Source organism: Podarcis muralis, chromosome 5 (genome assembly GCF_964188315.1).
Source record: "Podarcis muralis chromosome 5, rPodMur119.hap1.1, whole genome shotgun sequence".
NCBI lineage: Eukaryota > Metazoa > Chordata > Lepidosauria > Squamata > Lacertidae > Podarcis > Podarcis muralis.
Genome location: NC_135659.1, coordinates 50,776,132 through 50,792,722, shown reverse-complemented (window position 1 = coordinate 50,792,722; position 16,591 = coordinate 50,776,132). Strand labels below are relative to the sequence as shown.

At 43.1% G+C, this 16,591-nt stretch overlaps 1 protein-coding gene across 6 annotated transcripts; it reads right to left on the bottom strand.

The window, feature by feature from the left end:
• Nucleotides 1-3,046: 3,046 nt before the first annotated feature.
• Nucleotides 3,047-16,509, bottom strand: LOC114599085 (uncharacterized). Of its 6 annotated transcripts, none has more exons than XM_028733651.2 (12): nt 16,393-16,509; nt 15,479-15,644; nt 14,273-14,306; nt 13,347-13,507; nt 12,793-12,874; nt 11,823-12,003; nt 11,220-11,287; nt 10,998-11,074; nt 9,297-9,397; nt 7,817-7,911; nt 6,884-7,015; nt 3,047-5,718 (listed from the first exon to the last, which is right to left on the bottom strand). In XM_028733651.2, the coding sequence occupies exons 2-12, from the start codon at nt 15,542-15,544 to the stop codon at nt 5,582-5,584; spliced, it is 1,134 nt and encodes a 377-aa protein (XP_028589484.2). In that variant the 5' UTR covers nt 15,545-15,644; nt 16,393-16,509; the 3' UTR covers nt 3,047-5,581. The 6 variants fall into 6 exon arrangements, with proteins under 6 accessions (XP_028589484.2, XP_028589483.2, XP_028589486.2 ...); XM_028733650.2 differs by lacking the exon at nt 16,393-16,509 and adding an exon at nt 16,264-16,386; XM_028733653.2 differs by lacking the exon at nt 16,393-16,509 and adding an exon at nt 16,264-16,380 and having other exon boundaries at nt 15,479-15,545.
• Nucleotides 16,510-16,591: the final 82 nt, after the last annotated feature.

The following is a 16,591-nucleotide window of genomic DNA, read 5'->3' as shown; positions in this document are numbered from 1 at the left end:
CTTTTCAAAGGCCTGCAGAAAGTTGAGTGTTCCATGTGATGCCCCTAAGAAAGGGTTTGCACAAATGCTCCCCCTGAAGTCTGCAGAACTGCTCTAGAAGTGAGTAGGACTTGTAGCCACAACTGATGGACTAATCCAGATAAAACCCAAACAAGCCTGAAAGATGCTGATGGTGTGACCCTATTCAGGTTTGTTTTGTCTGAAGTCTGTGCCACACTCTAATGTGTGTCAAGGACCGCAGCCCTGCTTGCTATATAACTGTTAGGCAGGAAGCACATTCATAGAACTGTAGAGTTGGAAGGGACCCCAGGGGTCATCTAGCCCAACCCCCTGCAATTCAGGAATCTCAGCTAAAACATCTATGACACAGGGAGACGACATTTGCTTACTGATCAATGCAGGCTCAGTACACAACCCAAAGTCCTTGCACTAACAGAACGTCCACTGAAACAAAACTGTATTTTCAAAGCCTGCCTTATAGCAGGCAAGGGGGATGCAGAGACATACGAGTCTGCAGGGAGGCTATTTCATACTCTGTCATGCTAAATGTGTGTGTGTGTGTGTGTGTGAGAGAGAGAGAGAGAGAGAGTCTCATCCCCTCCCTCTGTTTTCAGAGGGCCTCAAAGAGTGAAGTTCCTGGGCAGGCTTGCCTCAGAGACTTCTGCCCCTGCAAAGCTGCACCCTTCTGCTTTGTAGCTCAGTGAATGTTAACACTGCAGTTCCCCAGGGGCTAGCCCCCAAAAGATATTTGAGGTTTCGTTGCACAAGCAAGGAGTCTGTTTGACAGAGCCACAATGGGCAGCGTGCCAGATCCTTATAGGTCCCTTTGAAGGCAGCACAAGCCTTTGATAGCTCCTCTGGGTTGTTGCTTTTTTCACCATTCCAGGCTGCATAATTATGTTCATTACGAAGAGGCTAGAAATCAATCTCGGCGGCTTACCTTTGAAGCTAGAAAATGGGTGGGGCACAAACCCAGATAAAAAGAAATCTAAGACAAGCCACTTCCTTGTGGGAGTGTGGTTCATGTGTCTGTGGTAAAACAATAAAATAGTGGCCATATTTATATGCTGTATGGTGCCTATAAAGCCAGCCAGAGCTGAAGCTAGCTTTTTCTGAAAGGTCCCAGACTCTTAATGGCCAGTGGAAAAGTTTGTCAGCAAAGCGAGTTCCATGCTATGTAATGAGTGAGGGTGGGGGGAACTAACAATGTACAAGGCAGCAATCCTACCCCCAATTTTCTGGGCACAAGGCACATTGAACTCAACAGAACTTGCTTTTGCATAGGCACACACATAGGAGTGTGCTGCAATGTATTACATTAGTGTGAGTCAACTACAGCAGTGCAGGTGAACTTGGACTTCAGGTATATCTAGAGCAGGGGTTGCCAGTCTTTATGGGTACAAATGCAAACTGGTGAAACTTTTGTTGCCCCTCTTGAAGGGGAGATGTTTAAGAACCATGTGCTTTACCCTGGGCTCTTTAAAGGAAGGGATGGTATAAAAGCAGAACAACACAACACACATAGGGCTGAACAGCCCATTCCATTTTACATTATTCATGCATTACAGATGCAGGGAGTCAGGAGCAACTGTGACTTCCTACTGTATGTACACATGGCAGCAAAATGTTCATCACTATATAATGTGTGAAGCAGGCCTTAGCTATTGCTCTGGAAAAAAATGTAGTTTGGGCTTAAAGTAACATTACTGCACTGTTAGTTTACAGGCAGCGCTGGCCAGACATATTTTGTCAAGCCAAGTGACTGCCCTGAACAAGCCCATCTTTGTATCCTACCAGCCCTGCATCATAGTGCAAGGGATTGTGGACCACCCCTTTTGACACACTGCCCCTTTAGCCTCCCTGCAACTCTCACCATTCCAGCTATGTCATTTGCTTGTGTGAGCAGGCTATATTCACTGCCAAAATGAAGGTGTGTCATTTGGGAGCTCCTTAAGTACTTTGGTCTCTAGAAGCATTGATTTGAGATTCAATTTGCACAGAGAGAGATGCAGTTGAGAAAGTTGTTTATAAGAGTCTTAAAAGGTAATTTAAAGAGGACAACATACTATGCTCTTTATTGTTATTTAGTTGAATGGATAAGTAAACATTAATGTAAATGCCCTTGATACTTCATGGTTCAGCCAGGTTCCCTGCAAGCCCAGATTCTATTCTTCTTCTGTAGTTCACCTTTAAAGCACAGCAAGCCAAAGCACTGGAATCTAGGTTAGCTAGCCTTATAGTGTTACATAATAACAAGGCTATTATTATGACATCACTTAGTAAAAGCAACCACAGGGGTTTTTTTTTATTTCAAGCCAATACACATACTCAGATTTAAGTTTTATTTTTAAAGATGCTTAAAAGGTCACTAGCCTCATGAAAAGCTCCATTTTTCCCCTAACAGCGGCTTAGCAGCCAAGTTTTAGATGAGAAATATGCCTGCTGCATCCATTAACCTTATCAGTTCTCATCTTTAGATTTTGCTTTCACTAAAGCAAAACAAAAACAAAAACACAACCTATATGTTTCAAATTTTCCTGGACAGGCCTCTTTTACAGTTAAACTGTTCTAAAATGTTAGTATTGTCTGCCCCATGGGCATCAAGGGTCATTTTGCTTCTAGTCAAATTCCCTTACAAAGCTGAGTTTGTCCTTTATTAGCAGCAATGAGCTTGTTTTGACATTGTTATAGGTCAGCAGCCCCAGGTGGCATCTTCTTGTGTTTCTCTCTTCATATTAACATAGTACTGCAGTACAGGCAACAAAGAAGTTTGGGGCAGAGGCAAGACAGCCCATAAGGAGCCATCTTTCCTAAAGTATATTCCCCATATGCCAGTGCTGCTTCCTCCATAACTAGAATGTGTCCTAATACATGCCAAGATAGTGGACTAAAGAGCTAATATTTTGTTCTACAATAAGTAGTAAAATTAAAATTTATAATATAATGTAAGTTCTACATGAGCACTATCCTACAATTGTATGCATATTCTCTACAATAGTTGATTACAATGCAAAGACAGACTAAATCAGAACAGACTGAAAAGTAATTTGGTTACCACAATTTTTTATTCCTTTCCATTTATAAAAAGTTTAAGTTCCAGCAAAACCCAGTGTTCCATCAGCTGAGCCGCATCAAATTTGTTGGCGAATACACACGATTTGGTCCCACAAATACAGTTAGTTACGTGCTTTGTGACAAACTGTGCTGTCTAGAGGTCATTAATTAAAGACTTCTCGGCCTATATTTCTCCAGCCCTAAAAACAAACCAGTGTGTTATGAGCAGCCCAGAACTAATAAGCTCTAGGAGCAATCACTGCTTGCCAGCACTCTTTGAACTATAATGGAGCATCTGTTGATTTAATCCCCTGTGGGCTAATTCCCCTCCCCTTGCCTTTAATCGTTTTTCCTTCTGAAGTGTTTTTACCCTGAAATTGGACATGCTGTCTACTGCATATGGCCCTTTGAGGGATTCCTCTTAACACAGGCTTCCCTAGTTGGTTTTGTATTTTGGGGTGGGGTGGGGGGGTTGTAGGAGACACACTTTATGTTCTAACATGTTATACAAACAAGCTCCAGCTGCTACACTATATTGTCTGAATAAGATGGGGAACTTTATCAGTTGTAACAGGTTTGAGCTTTTAATTCAGGCATTGACAAGGGAGGAAGCAGCAGCCATTGATGCGATTCCAGATCAGTAAACTGGCACCCAGTCTTCTGAAAGTCCAGACCAGGAGTTTAAGAATAACCATACTGTACAGGAAAGCTTTTAACGCTTACTCATCCAGGTCCATCATATAATTCCAGTTTTTACAAGAGTTACCAGGTCCAGACCTGAATATCTTCTCCATAACTTTTAAGAATTTTAGGATGTTGAGGTAGACAGGATCACTTTTGCTCAATACAGTGGGTGAACAGGCTGCCCTTTTCACTGGTATGGAGTACAACTTACTACAAAGGCAAGAAAAAGCAGGCCAACAGTAGGGAAGAATGTGCCAACTGCTGCACATTCTCATTATCCTAATTGTGCTGAAGAGCAGCAGGTAGCCCCCAAGTAGTGAGTGATTCCCCACCAATAAAGCTATGGCAGAAGGTATATTTTGTGCAGCAAATTAATGCAATGAAGCCCTTTTTATTTATTTTTAATGTGGAGGCTGCAAGTGTGAGGAGAGGAATAATGGGAGCTACTTAACATTTTCCTTGCATGAGTTGTTTCCACTAAGTATTGCCCTCCACAGGTTTTCTGCATCTGGAGCTGTGTGTGTGTGTGTGTGTGTGTGTGTGTGTGTGTGTGTAGAATAGTTAAGGGGCATTTTTTAAACAAATAGCTGGCAGTCACATGGCCCCTGTCCCAATACTCCTCTGCTCAAAATGGCAGCATTCCACAGCTGCCTTTCAAATAAAATAAAAAAACCCAGGATTTTACTATATGCATTTCCTATATGTCTTGGCTAGCAAGTGGTTGATGGATCTCATTCTATGTGAGCTTCTTACTTAGTTTGAAAGTCTTTTTTAAGCTCAGTTGTGTAATTTTGTTTCAATAAAGTTCTGAAAACTGAGAAGGCAACCAAGACTCTTTGGTTCTGCTCCTACCTGTCTTATTCCAAGAAAGGACCAGAGATATGAAGGATATTTAACTAATGCGTTGAACTATATTATGCTTTGCCACCTGATCCAAAATTCAGAAACACTAATGCCACTACTATTCAGACCACTTTAGGTCACTGGAAATCATAGCTCACCAGCCGTTCAACTGGCAAGAAGGGGAAAAAAGTTAGCTGCACAAAGTATTTCCCAGATAAGAGGATGCTCCCCACAGGTTTCTTATCACACAGCCAGCCTATCCTAGTCAACTGCTAATGTGGCACATCAGTGACTTGCCAAAGGAGTTTAACATACTATATGCTCCCTTCTTCAGTGGACTGTTCCCATCACTGCTGGTTTTGTCTTAGTGCTGAATCAGGAGCTGTTGTGTGGCAAACACCGTGACACAGATTAACACAGGCTTCCTCAACCTTGGCCCTCCAGATGTTTTGAGACTACAATTCCCATCATCCCTGACCACTGGTCCTGCTAGCTAGGGATCATGGGAGTTGTAGGCCCAAAACATCTGAAGGGCTGAGGTTGAGGAAGCCTGGATTAACAGAATCTGGGGTAAAGTGGATTGCTTACCAGAGTATTTTCTCTTGTGGCTCAGTCTCAATATTTCATTTCAATATTTAAACACTGCAAATTATGAGTGATGAGAATAATCAGTTCCTTGAAGCTGGCCGATACGATCCATATCACACACGCAGGGACCAGCAATGCAATTGTTCCTTTTCCAGGAAGGGACACTGGGAAATCTCTGAACAGAACATATATATATACACAACACACCCTTCTCAAATGATTTCAGCCCCCTGCATCATACTTGCATGTGCTAATATCACCAGGTCATAGGTTGAGGTTAATACTGTCCTTCTACCTCAATGTTGTATCTGTACAAAAGGCAGCTGAGTGTGTGTGAGAACAGTACGTATGTTTCTCTGCTCTTTAATTTGTTTTCTCATTAGAAAGAATGAGGCAATCCTTAGGTGAAGTTTTAAAGGTTACTCAAGTTGAGCTCAGGAGGAGTGTCAGTCAGCTCACTGCTGAGGTCTTCTGTGTCCAGCGTGCCACCAGCTGCTCCTCCAGGGGTCTTCTTTTCCAGCTTCAAGCCTGGTATGGAAATCTTGTCATCTACAAGTACAATACAAAGTAATTAGCTGACTATTTTGTGGTGGTTGTTATAACATTTTGCAATTCAACAGTATAGAATTAATAAGCTAGAAAGAAGTGCTTTCAAAAAAAGAGGGGAAGTTTAAAAAAATGGAAAGATTGAAACAAAACTGGTAGACCACTTTTCTGAGCTACTATGCAGCAGCATATTTTTCCATACGTTAAAATTTTAATAGACAAAGTGTTGTCTTCCAGGACCAACACATGTACAGATGTTAAGTCTTGTATGCAATCATCCACAAGCATCACCGTTGAGCCAGCAGTGAGTATATCTATAAGCTTCCCTTTCATATTTATTACAAGTAGTGTCAAACCCATTTGTCAAGAGCTTCAGAAGAGCCTTCAAGCACCCAACTATGGAGTGATTGGTTTTCCTTTACAAAACCCAAAGGATTACAGTGGTACCTCAGGTTACAGACTCCGCTAACCCAGAAATAGTACCTCGGGTTAAGAACTTTGCTTCAGCATGAGAACAGAAATTGTGTTCTGGTGGCGCAGTAGCAGTGGGAGGCCCCATTAGCCAAAGTGGTGCTTCAGGTTACAAACAGTTTCAGTTTAAGAGCGGACCTTCGGAAAGAATTAAGTACTTAATCCGAGGTACCACTGTATTTGGCTCATCCCCTAGGCATGAGCTTAGATGTGCAAAATCTTCTGGTAAAAGACAACTCTACAGAGGGAAACAGCTCTAGTAAAGATCCTTGAAAACACTTTGAGGGCACCAGAACAGAACACAGTAGAAATGTAGCAGCTTCCTTCAGAAAGACTGAGTCACTAGGATTAGGGTAGAGAAAAAGCAAAATGCAAAGAGGTTTAAAGAGAATCTGTGCGCAAGAATCTTAAGCATCTTAATGAAATAGGGTAAGAATTCCCCTGACGAGAATGTTAATCCCTTTATTCTCAAAACTGAGGGTTCCTCTATGTGGTGCAATATGGGCTTTGCTATTTCAGAAACAGAAGAAAAGTAAACACAGCAAGTAGTATTTTCAGTATCAATCCGTTCCTCTTCCAGGGTACTCTGGCAATGCTGCAATTCAAAATAAAAACTTGTAGAGATAAACTTCACAGCCCCAGAGCAATCACTAGGTAATGGTTTCAGTAAATATTTCAGAGTTACACCCAGACTCACCAGCAAGTTGTGCAATCTCTGGTTCACTAAAGAGTTCATCTGAGCTGACATCTGTGAGACTGAACTCAGAGGCTGAATCATCACTGAGAAGGGATGACAAGGTAGCATCATGCAGCAAAACTCTCCTTTTTCCTAGGGGACAAAGTTCAAGGCAGATTAGGGAGACTAGCAGCTCACTTAAAATTCTGAGCTTTGTCTCAAAGCAATGTTTACAACTTAGTAAATAACTGAGCTTGCCCTTACTGTCCAAAGTCCCAACGATTCAAGACAAGACCATGTTTGCAATGCCAGTATACTTTTTTCTAATTAAGAGCTTTATTATTTCCATTTAAAATATGGCTGGCACCTGGGTTTATCTGTGGAAAGTGTCATGCATACATAGGGCAGGATTCACCTTACAAGTCCTGTCAGTGAAAGCCTGTGCAAGGGGGCTTATCTTTCCCCCAGCACTCCTGCAATTGGTTTCAGCAGCGTTGGGAGAAGCCCCAGGTCAGGGCATGGGGGAAGGAGAGAGGGAATCGTTCCACCTGGTAAGCTGACATAGTGTGACACTGAATTCCTCCCAAAATTAGTAAAACTGGGAAAAGTGAGCTGCTTCTCTGACCAGGTATATTTTTTACAGGAGCAGAATATTTCACAGCTGAAGATGAGAGTCTAATGGGTTGTGCTGAAGCAACACTGGTACAATGAGAGCCATTTTACACAAAGTTATATTTTTCTTCAAAAAGTTAATATATCCATAGCAAAAAGCAAATACTCTTTCATGCATCTGAGTGCTTATTTTGCAACAAGACTGACAAATAGATGTGCAGCAGCTGCCCAGTCCACAAACTTGCAGCAAAATGAGCCCTCATGCCACACACTTCCCATGTGCACCCATTTTCCTAATCAGAGATGCTCTCAGTGTCAGGTGTTCTAAGAACAAGCACTTACTTAGACGGAGGTTTTTGTCTCTTAGTGGACCAGCGTAGAGTTCATCCTCCAAGTGCAGACCTTTCACCTGTTCTTTTAGGTCAGTAACTGTAGTTCTGATTAAAACAAATTCAAAAGCCCACGGAAATTATTAGTGCAAACAGAAGAAACATATTTATAAGAGATGAGGCACTCTTGCACCTCATAAATCTGAGCGACGCAGTCAAGTAAGCTCTGTGCGATTCACTTAATGTCCGAAAGTATCCATAGGCAGTGAAATAATCAAGCCTTCAGTGAAAATGGAAATGCTTGATGACCTAATGAAAAGCAAGCCATGACTGACTTCAGTGACAGAGAAGCTAAGTTTATTTCAATGATAGATTCAACAGCTTGTACTGTTTTATTGTTGTTAGCCGCCCTGAGCCCGGCTAAGGCTGGGGAGGGCGGGATATAAATAAAATTTATTATTATTATTATTATTATTATTCTCTGGTGTTGCTTACTTAGAATCATTCATGGGATTGGGAGGAACACAGGGAAATAAGAGGAACTAGGGAGAAAAGAGTTTGATCCTCTGAATTCAAATCACTATAATGTGACTCCATCACTACAGGTTCTGTGAACCTGGGTGATAATTGTTGGAGAATGTTCCTTCATTCCCAAGAGATGAATACTGGGAAATGGACATATACTGTGCCACTCAGTACATCCCCTCTTATAAGATCCAACCACACTGCAGTTCATGGATAAGATTATCAATGTCTACAAAGTCATGATGGCTATGTACTACCTCCAGTCCCAGATCACATGCAGAAAAGTGCTATTGAACTCATGTTCTATACTTGTGGATTTCCCATAGCCATATGGTTGATAGGGCTGGGGAAGAAATTCAATTCACTTTGCATTCAAAGGCAACCTTATCTAATTAAGATTTTCCAAAAAAATATGAGAACTGAAATCCAACCATCTTTCCCAATTTGTGCTCCTCCAATTTTTGCAATGCAGTTCCCCAGGCCAGTAATGTGTCTTTTCCCTAGCAGTCCCATATCACATTGCTCATGAAGAACTGACCCTACACAGAAGTTGTTTGGGCCTGGGCTGGGGTGTCAAGTGGCTATAGGGAGAAGGGGATGGGAAACATCCAAACCATTGGGTGACTAGGGCAGCCTTCCGCAACCTGCTACCATCCTGTCTGGTCAGGAATTAGTCCAAAACCTCTGGAAGGCCCCAGATTAGGGAAGTCTGGTTTGGGAAGAAAGCAAACTGCTAGCCTTCTGCAGCACCTTCAAAGATTCCTGTCTCATCATTGCCTTTTTGGAGGCTAATGCAATGAATAGGAGGCCCTCTGGTGGACAATTGTCTACTAGCAACCATCTACAACACCATTTTTGAATGAGAGAAACAGTGGTAATAATTTAGCAACCATGCACGTCTCAATCCTGCATCGAACCACGGGCAGCTATCAAGTGAAGCACATACAGCATAACATGTGTTTCCCTACTTGACATGACTAAGTTCCTTCTGAGTGCTCTGGGTCTCAATCCTAGCTTTGTCCAAATCCTTAGTCTGAGCTTTATGACTGTCCTTCAGATCTTCCAGCATCTGGGAATAAGAAGACAGATAACTATGGTTTTAACCTAAGCTTTTAGGGTTCATTTTGTTTTTAAAAGAAATTCCCCCCACAAAAAAAACATAAGCAGGGAGTTAAGAGTGTTTTGGGTATTTGCTTGTTTTTTTGTTTTTAAATATATCCATAGTTTCCCATTCATGTATTCTTCTGCAGAGATTAGCATATACCCACAGACAGAAGCAGAATGGCAAACACATGTGACCATATTCCTAATACCACTACACTGGTTTTTCCAGGCTAGGGAAGCACAGCACAGTGGTATAATGGCCTTAAGAGGTGCCCACAAGTTTCCACAATGTTTGGAAGCAGCACTAAGTCATTAACTATGTTTAAGTGAATTAGGCTGTGCACAAGCTAAGCATCTGTGTATACAGCTGTAACCCTCCCACTTGACTCCTCCCTCCATGAACAAAACAAACAATGAAATCATTTTGTATTCAAACCAGCACTTCTGGTTTGTCTCCAAATAAAACCTCACAATCTGAAGCCAAGGTTAAATCATTACTTCCCAATAGTGGTTTGTTTGCTCTAAGCCCACACTCTATTTTAATGTGAAAGCCGGAAAGGCAGGACATACATCAAGACCAGTGGTGGTGGCTACAGTTCAGGAATCTTTCCATAGCTTAAGAAACCATCATTAGGGAAGGAAGAGTATTTAAACAAGTGGCATCAAAGGTGAATGACTACTTCTTGAACTGAATATTTGCTAGAGCAGCAGGTGGGGCAAATCTTGGCCAACCAGGCTATTTTCCACAAACCATGCCCACCAGTCAATCTGCTGACAAATCCAAGTGGCATCAGCTGATTGTCAGGTGGGCAGGGTTTAATTCTGCCTTGGCTGCGCAAACAGGTACTTGCAACCCTTTACTTCTTAACTCCTTCTCATGTTGGCTGTATGAGCAGGCACCACAGTCAAGGCAAGCCAAAAGGAAGGTGCTTTTTGTGAGCACTGAAAGAAAGGAAGAGAGTTTTCACAAGCCAAGGCAGAGTGCATGAGGGAAAAGGCCTTTGCTTGCAAAATGGCCCTTTCTTCATTTCCTCCTGGACACAAGGATTTTCGCAAGTGGGCAGGACACTCACCTGTCAATCATGTAACATGTCATAGAATTGACGGGTAGGTTGTTGACCTGCGAGGAGGTGCCAGATAAAGCAAAAAAAAGGTTCCTCACCCCTGTGCTAGAGTCATCTAGCTTGTAGGTACAGTGGTACCTCGGGTTACATACGCTTCAGGTTACATACGCTTCAGGTTACAGACTCTGCTAACCCAGAACTTTGCTTCAGAATGAGAACAGAAATCATGCTCCGGCGGCGCGGCAGCAGCAGGAGGCCCCATTAGCTAAAGTGGTGCTTCAGGTTAAGAACAGTTTCAGGTTAAGAACGGACCTCCGGAACGAATTAAGTACTTAACCCGAGGTACCACTGTATAGTGTAATCTTGTTCTAATCTTTCAGTCATCTCTGTCTTGTCTGTCTAATATATTTTAGATATCTGGGGTAGGGACTGCATCCCCGCTTCATGTTCCATGCTGGGGCTAGGACTACTAGCACAAAGGGAACCTTCTTAACAATGTACCTGACAGTATCTTCTTTGAGTCTTCTTTATCTCATCAGTTGCAGACACTTGGTGGAACAGATCATCCTCTTGTTGCTCTAAAGGGTGCAATAAGCCATGTCATTTTCTCAATTCTGTACATATTTCTCTCTTCCCAATGAGGCCCACAGGGCACATAGCCTTTATCCCAATAGTTATTACAGGACAGAGGCCAGGGGAGCAGGAGCATCAAGTAGTACTTGCCTAGTTTGTGCTTCAGGTGTTCCATCTCTCTTCTGATGCACTTATATTCTTGCCACAAGATTTTCTTACTAGAGTAAGAAGGAAATCAGGAACAGAATTAAGACAACAGGGATCACTTTTCTGGATTTACTGCAAAGTCCATTCCAAATTCAGCTGTTTTAAAACATTAACAGTTTTGAAATTTATGGAATTGGCCCCATGCCGTTCTGATTCCCAGAGAAATGGTAAGATAGAGCTCAAGCATGCTTGCATTGTTGGCTTTCTATAGGCTACAAATCAGTGAAAAATATATTGCTAACCTACAGGGGTCCACTCAGGTAACACAATTCACTACAAGCAAGTGGTTATTAGAACAGCAACTGTTATTCTTCCCAGCACAGCAGCAACCCCATTCAAGAAAACTTGGCAGAGGCCACAGTTCATTCAAGTCTTTGAAGACATTCTCAAATTGCAAATGACATGCCAACTTTCTTCCAGCAATTAATGACCTGCAGTTGACACTTGGAAAAGTACTGTTCTTTGTCCATCACCACACTATCCCACTCATCTCAAACATCCCTATACATAAAGCAGTTACTTTCACTAGATAGCTCAATTGCTGACCTCTCCCGCATATCTTGCATGATGCCAGGGTTGGAAAAAGCATCAGGAGTACAGTCACCATCTGACTGCTGAAACACTTGCTGCCGAAGGCTACGGAACTCAGTCTTCAGCCCTTCCATCCTGACTCCCAGCACTGAGTCTAAGCTGCCATGAGAATTGTGCTGCAGTCGATCCACCTCCTCTGCAACATGAAGTAGGACAGGACAAAATTAGCCAATAGTATTCCCCTTGGCTGTTGTGGAGATACAGTGACATTGATGCCCATTCACCGTTGGTGCACGGCAGTCTGTTAACCACATTCAAGAGAGGTTTGTCCCCATCAGAATACCATGGAGCTGGCAAGAGTGTTGACAGACATAAATGAAGTGTGGATTCAAGTATGAGGGAGGAGGAGAAGTGGCTGGATTCTTAGGTACCATGACATATTTCTCATAACAGGGTTATCAGCTAAGCAAGAGAAGAATCTTCCAGCAGTTTCATTGGATTTTTGTTCATTTCAGGGTCCAATTCAAAAATGCTAATTATTATCACTCACTAAAATCTGCTGGAGGGGCTCTCCTTCATGTCTCAGTGATGAATTATGTTAGGCTGGACTGCAGCACAAACCCTCTCTGCAGTTGCACCAGCTATGGGGAACTTTTTTTATGTCCACCCTGCTCCATCCCATCAGCTTCTAAAGATGACTCTTTTGGGAGTTGTTGATGTTTGAAACCTCCTGAACTGAGGCATTTTCTCTGCATGCACGCTCTCTCCCATATTGTGCTTTTACCTTGTATATTTCTCAAACTGTAATTGTAAGCTGCTTTGAACATTTTAATACAAAAAGCAAAAATAGAAAAATACACGTTTTAAGTAAAGTAAATAAAACTTGTGCTCTTTTAGGTTTAGAGATGAAACGTTTCAACAGATCAGTAATGGGAGAAAGGGCAGTCTGGCAGAGGCAATGCCAAACTGGACAAATCTCTCATACCCTCTAGGTGACTGATACTCTGCTGCTGCAGTTCCTTCTCCTGTTTCAGCCGATGTACTGCCTGGGTGAGGGATTCTATGACCTAAGAGAAAGAAAGGAGGACCAGAGTCATGGGAACAGCAAATACCATCTAAGCAAGGAGCCCTCAAAACCTTAGGCTGGAACATAATATACTAGAAAAACTAATCCTAACCAAATTGTTGGTTTGAGAACATGTATTATTTCCTGTTACATGATTTAAAGCTCACATTTCCTCCAAAGAGCAGGGGTTGGAATTCATGTAATTCCCCACTATTCTAACCACGACAATCCAGTGATGCAGACTAAATTGAGGCACAATGGCTGGCCAAGGTCTCACAGTGAATTTTATGCCCGAACAGCAATTTACAGCCCAGATCTGTCTGCTTTAAGTTCAACCATCTACTGTATGGCACTATCTTCTCATGTGCAAGACTTTGCATGTGGTTTTGATGGGGTATGCACCCAGATGTATTAGCAAAGCTTTTCTCTACACCATAGCATAGTAGCTTGCACATCATTTCAGCGTCACTTACCTGGGCTTGGGAATGCAATTGCTTGCTGATGGCAGAAAGTTCCTCAGCAGCCATTCTACAGCATGAGTGAGCTCCACATGTGAAATGCAGGGGTGGTGGTCCAGTCTGTTGCTCAGTCAGAGCAGCACTCTCAGTATTTAGTCTGTCTAGCAAGAGATCAGCTGTTGGGATGGAAAGGGACAAACCTGACTGGTCCACCTAGTATGGAAACTGTCAAAAGTATCTACCTACATTGCTTGCTCTCTAAATCACCTCAATTGCACCCTTCAGCCTACTCTGCTGTGCTATTTCTTGTCCATGTGTGCTCTTGGACATATAGCCCCTGGGTATGGAATTCTTTCCTTTTAAGTATTCAGCTTGTTACCTTTTTCTCTCACTTTTAAGAAATTAAATTATTCTCTTGGGAGTCTATGGGATTCCAACCCTCTCCCTACTCAAAAGTTAATTATTGTAGGCTTTTAACTCTTTTCCCTTTTATACTACCTCCCTGTGATTTGGGCAGGAATTTGCTATACTTTCCTGCTTCACCTCATGCATATTAGGTGCTTTTATAAATAGCAACCAATGATGTAGAAGTGAGTTTACTATCATTTTTTAAAAAGCAAAGCCAGAGTTGGAAAAGGGAGAAAACAGAGGTGGGGGTGGATGTGCAGGTTCAAAGAATCACCTCGCTGGACCAGACCCAGCTCCATCTAGCCTTTCATTCAGTTTGCAGGAGCAGCCAGTTAGTTAGATGCCTCTAGGTTCTTATAAGCAATACATGAAGGCAATTGCCTTCTCTCGCTGTTTGCTCCCAGGATTTATATACACTAGAATCAGTAAAAAGCTCTCTAATCTCAAAACTTCAGAAATTCAAAGTATTAAAGAGATGTTTCTTTCTGCAAAAGGTGCTTTAGAATTATACAATGCAGGTCAATCATTCTTACCTTTGGAAGAGATGCTGGCAGTGTTCAGACGTTGCTGGAACAAAAACAGAAGATGGGACAGAAAGTTTTAACACTGTTTTGAATAAACAGTGGAAAGATTAACACTTGAGTGTATGAATGCACATTGCTTCCACCGAGGGATGCTACATGAAATTTAAGTTAGAAAGTACTGCATAAACACTTGGAGAGGAACTGGCAAGACAAAATGTTCTCATTCATCTTTATAGTGCCTTCAATGGACATGACAGTAAAATACACAGAGCAAGGTAAATCTGTACAGTGTCTTAATGCCACATTTTCCAGGCAACGACAGCAACTGTCATTTGCTAACTTGGCCAAAGATCAAAGAAGCATTCCCATACCTTTATTTATAAGATTTCAAAGGTGCCTTTTAGCTGCCATAGCCAAACTGGTGTACAAAATAGTCAATGTATCTTAAAATCACAGGCTAAAAATAGCAAAACTACAATAGCAATACAAGCCCAGAACTAAACAGTTTAACAGCAAGAACCCAGGTAGTAAGGGTGATTTCTAAAAGCAGAACAAAATAAAAACCCACAAAAATGGTTTTACCTGTGTCCAGAATGTCATGGAACAGAGTCAAATGAACAGCTCTTAGAAGTTAGCTCCAAAGCTCAGAAAAACCCTGCAGATCCACATGGATCCTTAGGATTTTTGCATTGGGTCACCCCAAATTCACCATCAGATCACATAGCATGTCCATGGCTACAGCCTGCACCAAAAACACACACACATCCACTGTTTCGTGGGGCTGCAATGGCACAAAAACGTGGTTACAAAGCATGGATCCACATGGATATTCAGGATTTTTGCATTGGGCTACCCCAAACTCACCATCAAAACACATGTCTGTGGCCACAGCATGAACCACAAAAATCATACATCCACTGTTTTGTTCAGAATATTTTTTTTCTTGCTTTCCTCCTCTAAAAACTAGGTGCGGCTTATGGTCAGGTGCGTCTTATGGAGCGAAAAATACAGTAATAGGCACCTTTAACAATCAGCAGCAAAACACTCAGCAGATTTTATTAAAGACTAGTTCTTGGAAACTATCAACACATTTCCCCATTGCAGAACACAACTTTGGTGTGATCAACTTTTAAATATTTAGCAGCATACACACCCCTTGTTCAATTACACTAGACACTTTTCTTCAACCAGTATGCTGCTCCAAACAAAACTTGCCTTAATTTTTGCCATGTTGCTGTCTGCTGCAGTCAAGAGAGAGCTGAGCTGTGTGTCCCAATCCATGCTGTTAGCAAAAAGATGTTTTAACAACTCACTGGCTGCCCAACTGTAACCCGGGAAGAGTCCTTGGCTAGAAAGAAATCCCAGCAGGAGATAAGAGCGCCTGCAAAAGCAGCAGGAGACGGTTTATTTTTCTCCCGTGAGCAACGCTGAATCTCATCATAGCAAAGGGGTGGGGTGGGGAAGGTACAGACTTGGAAATTCAGACACTTTTGCAGAAAGACTGCCTAACAAATTTCCTTCACACCACACACAAAAATGCCTCTTAAGGGAATGCAGCATCAGACACCCAACATCTCTGGGACAGATTCACAAGCACCTTTTAACTACTGTGCCAACAGTTTAAAGAGCACAGCTCTAAAGCACAACGCTCCGGAGGGCCATAAACTCTTTCAACGATAGACCACGGCTCTCTAGGGGCAGAGATAACCAAGCAGTTCCTCAGCAGAGGGGAAATGGAAGCGGAGGCGCCCTCTTCCCACCCCCGTCCTTAGAGACTGCAGCCAAGATCAGCCCCTCCAGGGTGGTCGCTTCCTGGTGCCCGGGACACGTTCTGGAGCGCTGGGCGAGAGGGTCTCCCTCGGCCGGTCCCACAAGGGAGCGAGGAACACCCCGCCCGCCTCAACCCAGCCACGGCCGGTGGTGGCTCCAGTCTGGAGGGCTGGCTCAGGACCCACGTCAGCCTCCCCGCTATGAGGACACCCAAGCCAGGCCCCACTCACTAGCGCTCCCGGCTGCCCCGACCAAACGGAGGCCAAGGGAGTCGAGGGCCAGGGGCGAAAAGCCGCGCCGGCCTTGCCTGGACCCGCAGCCAGACCCCCTCTCCGAAGGCAAAGGATTCGAACACGCACGTCCCAAACCGCTAAAAACCCCGAGGCAGGTTCCGCCTTCCGCTCCGCCGCGGAGGTTTCTGGAGAGGAAAGTCCGTAAGGCCCAGCGGCTACTGTGAGGGGGGAAGTCACCGGGACTGCATTTCCCGAAAGGCTCTTCGCGCCCCAAAGCGGGGGGTGTCGGGAAAAAGCGCCCCCGTTCCTTATTGGGAGAGGCGCG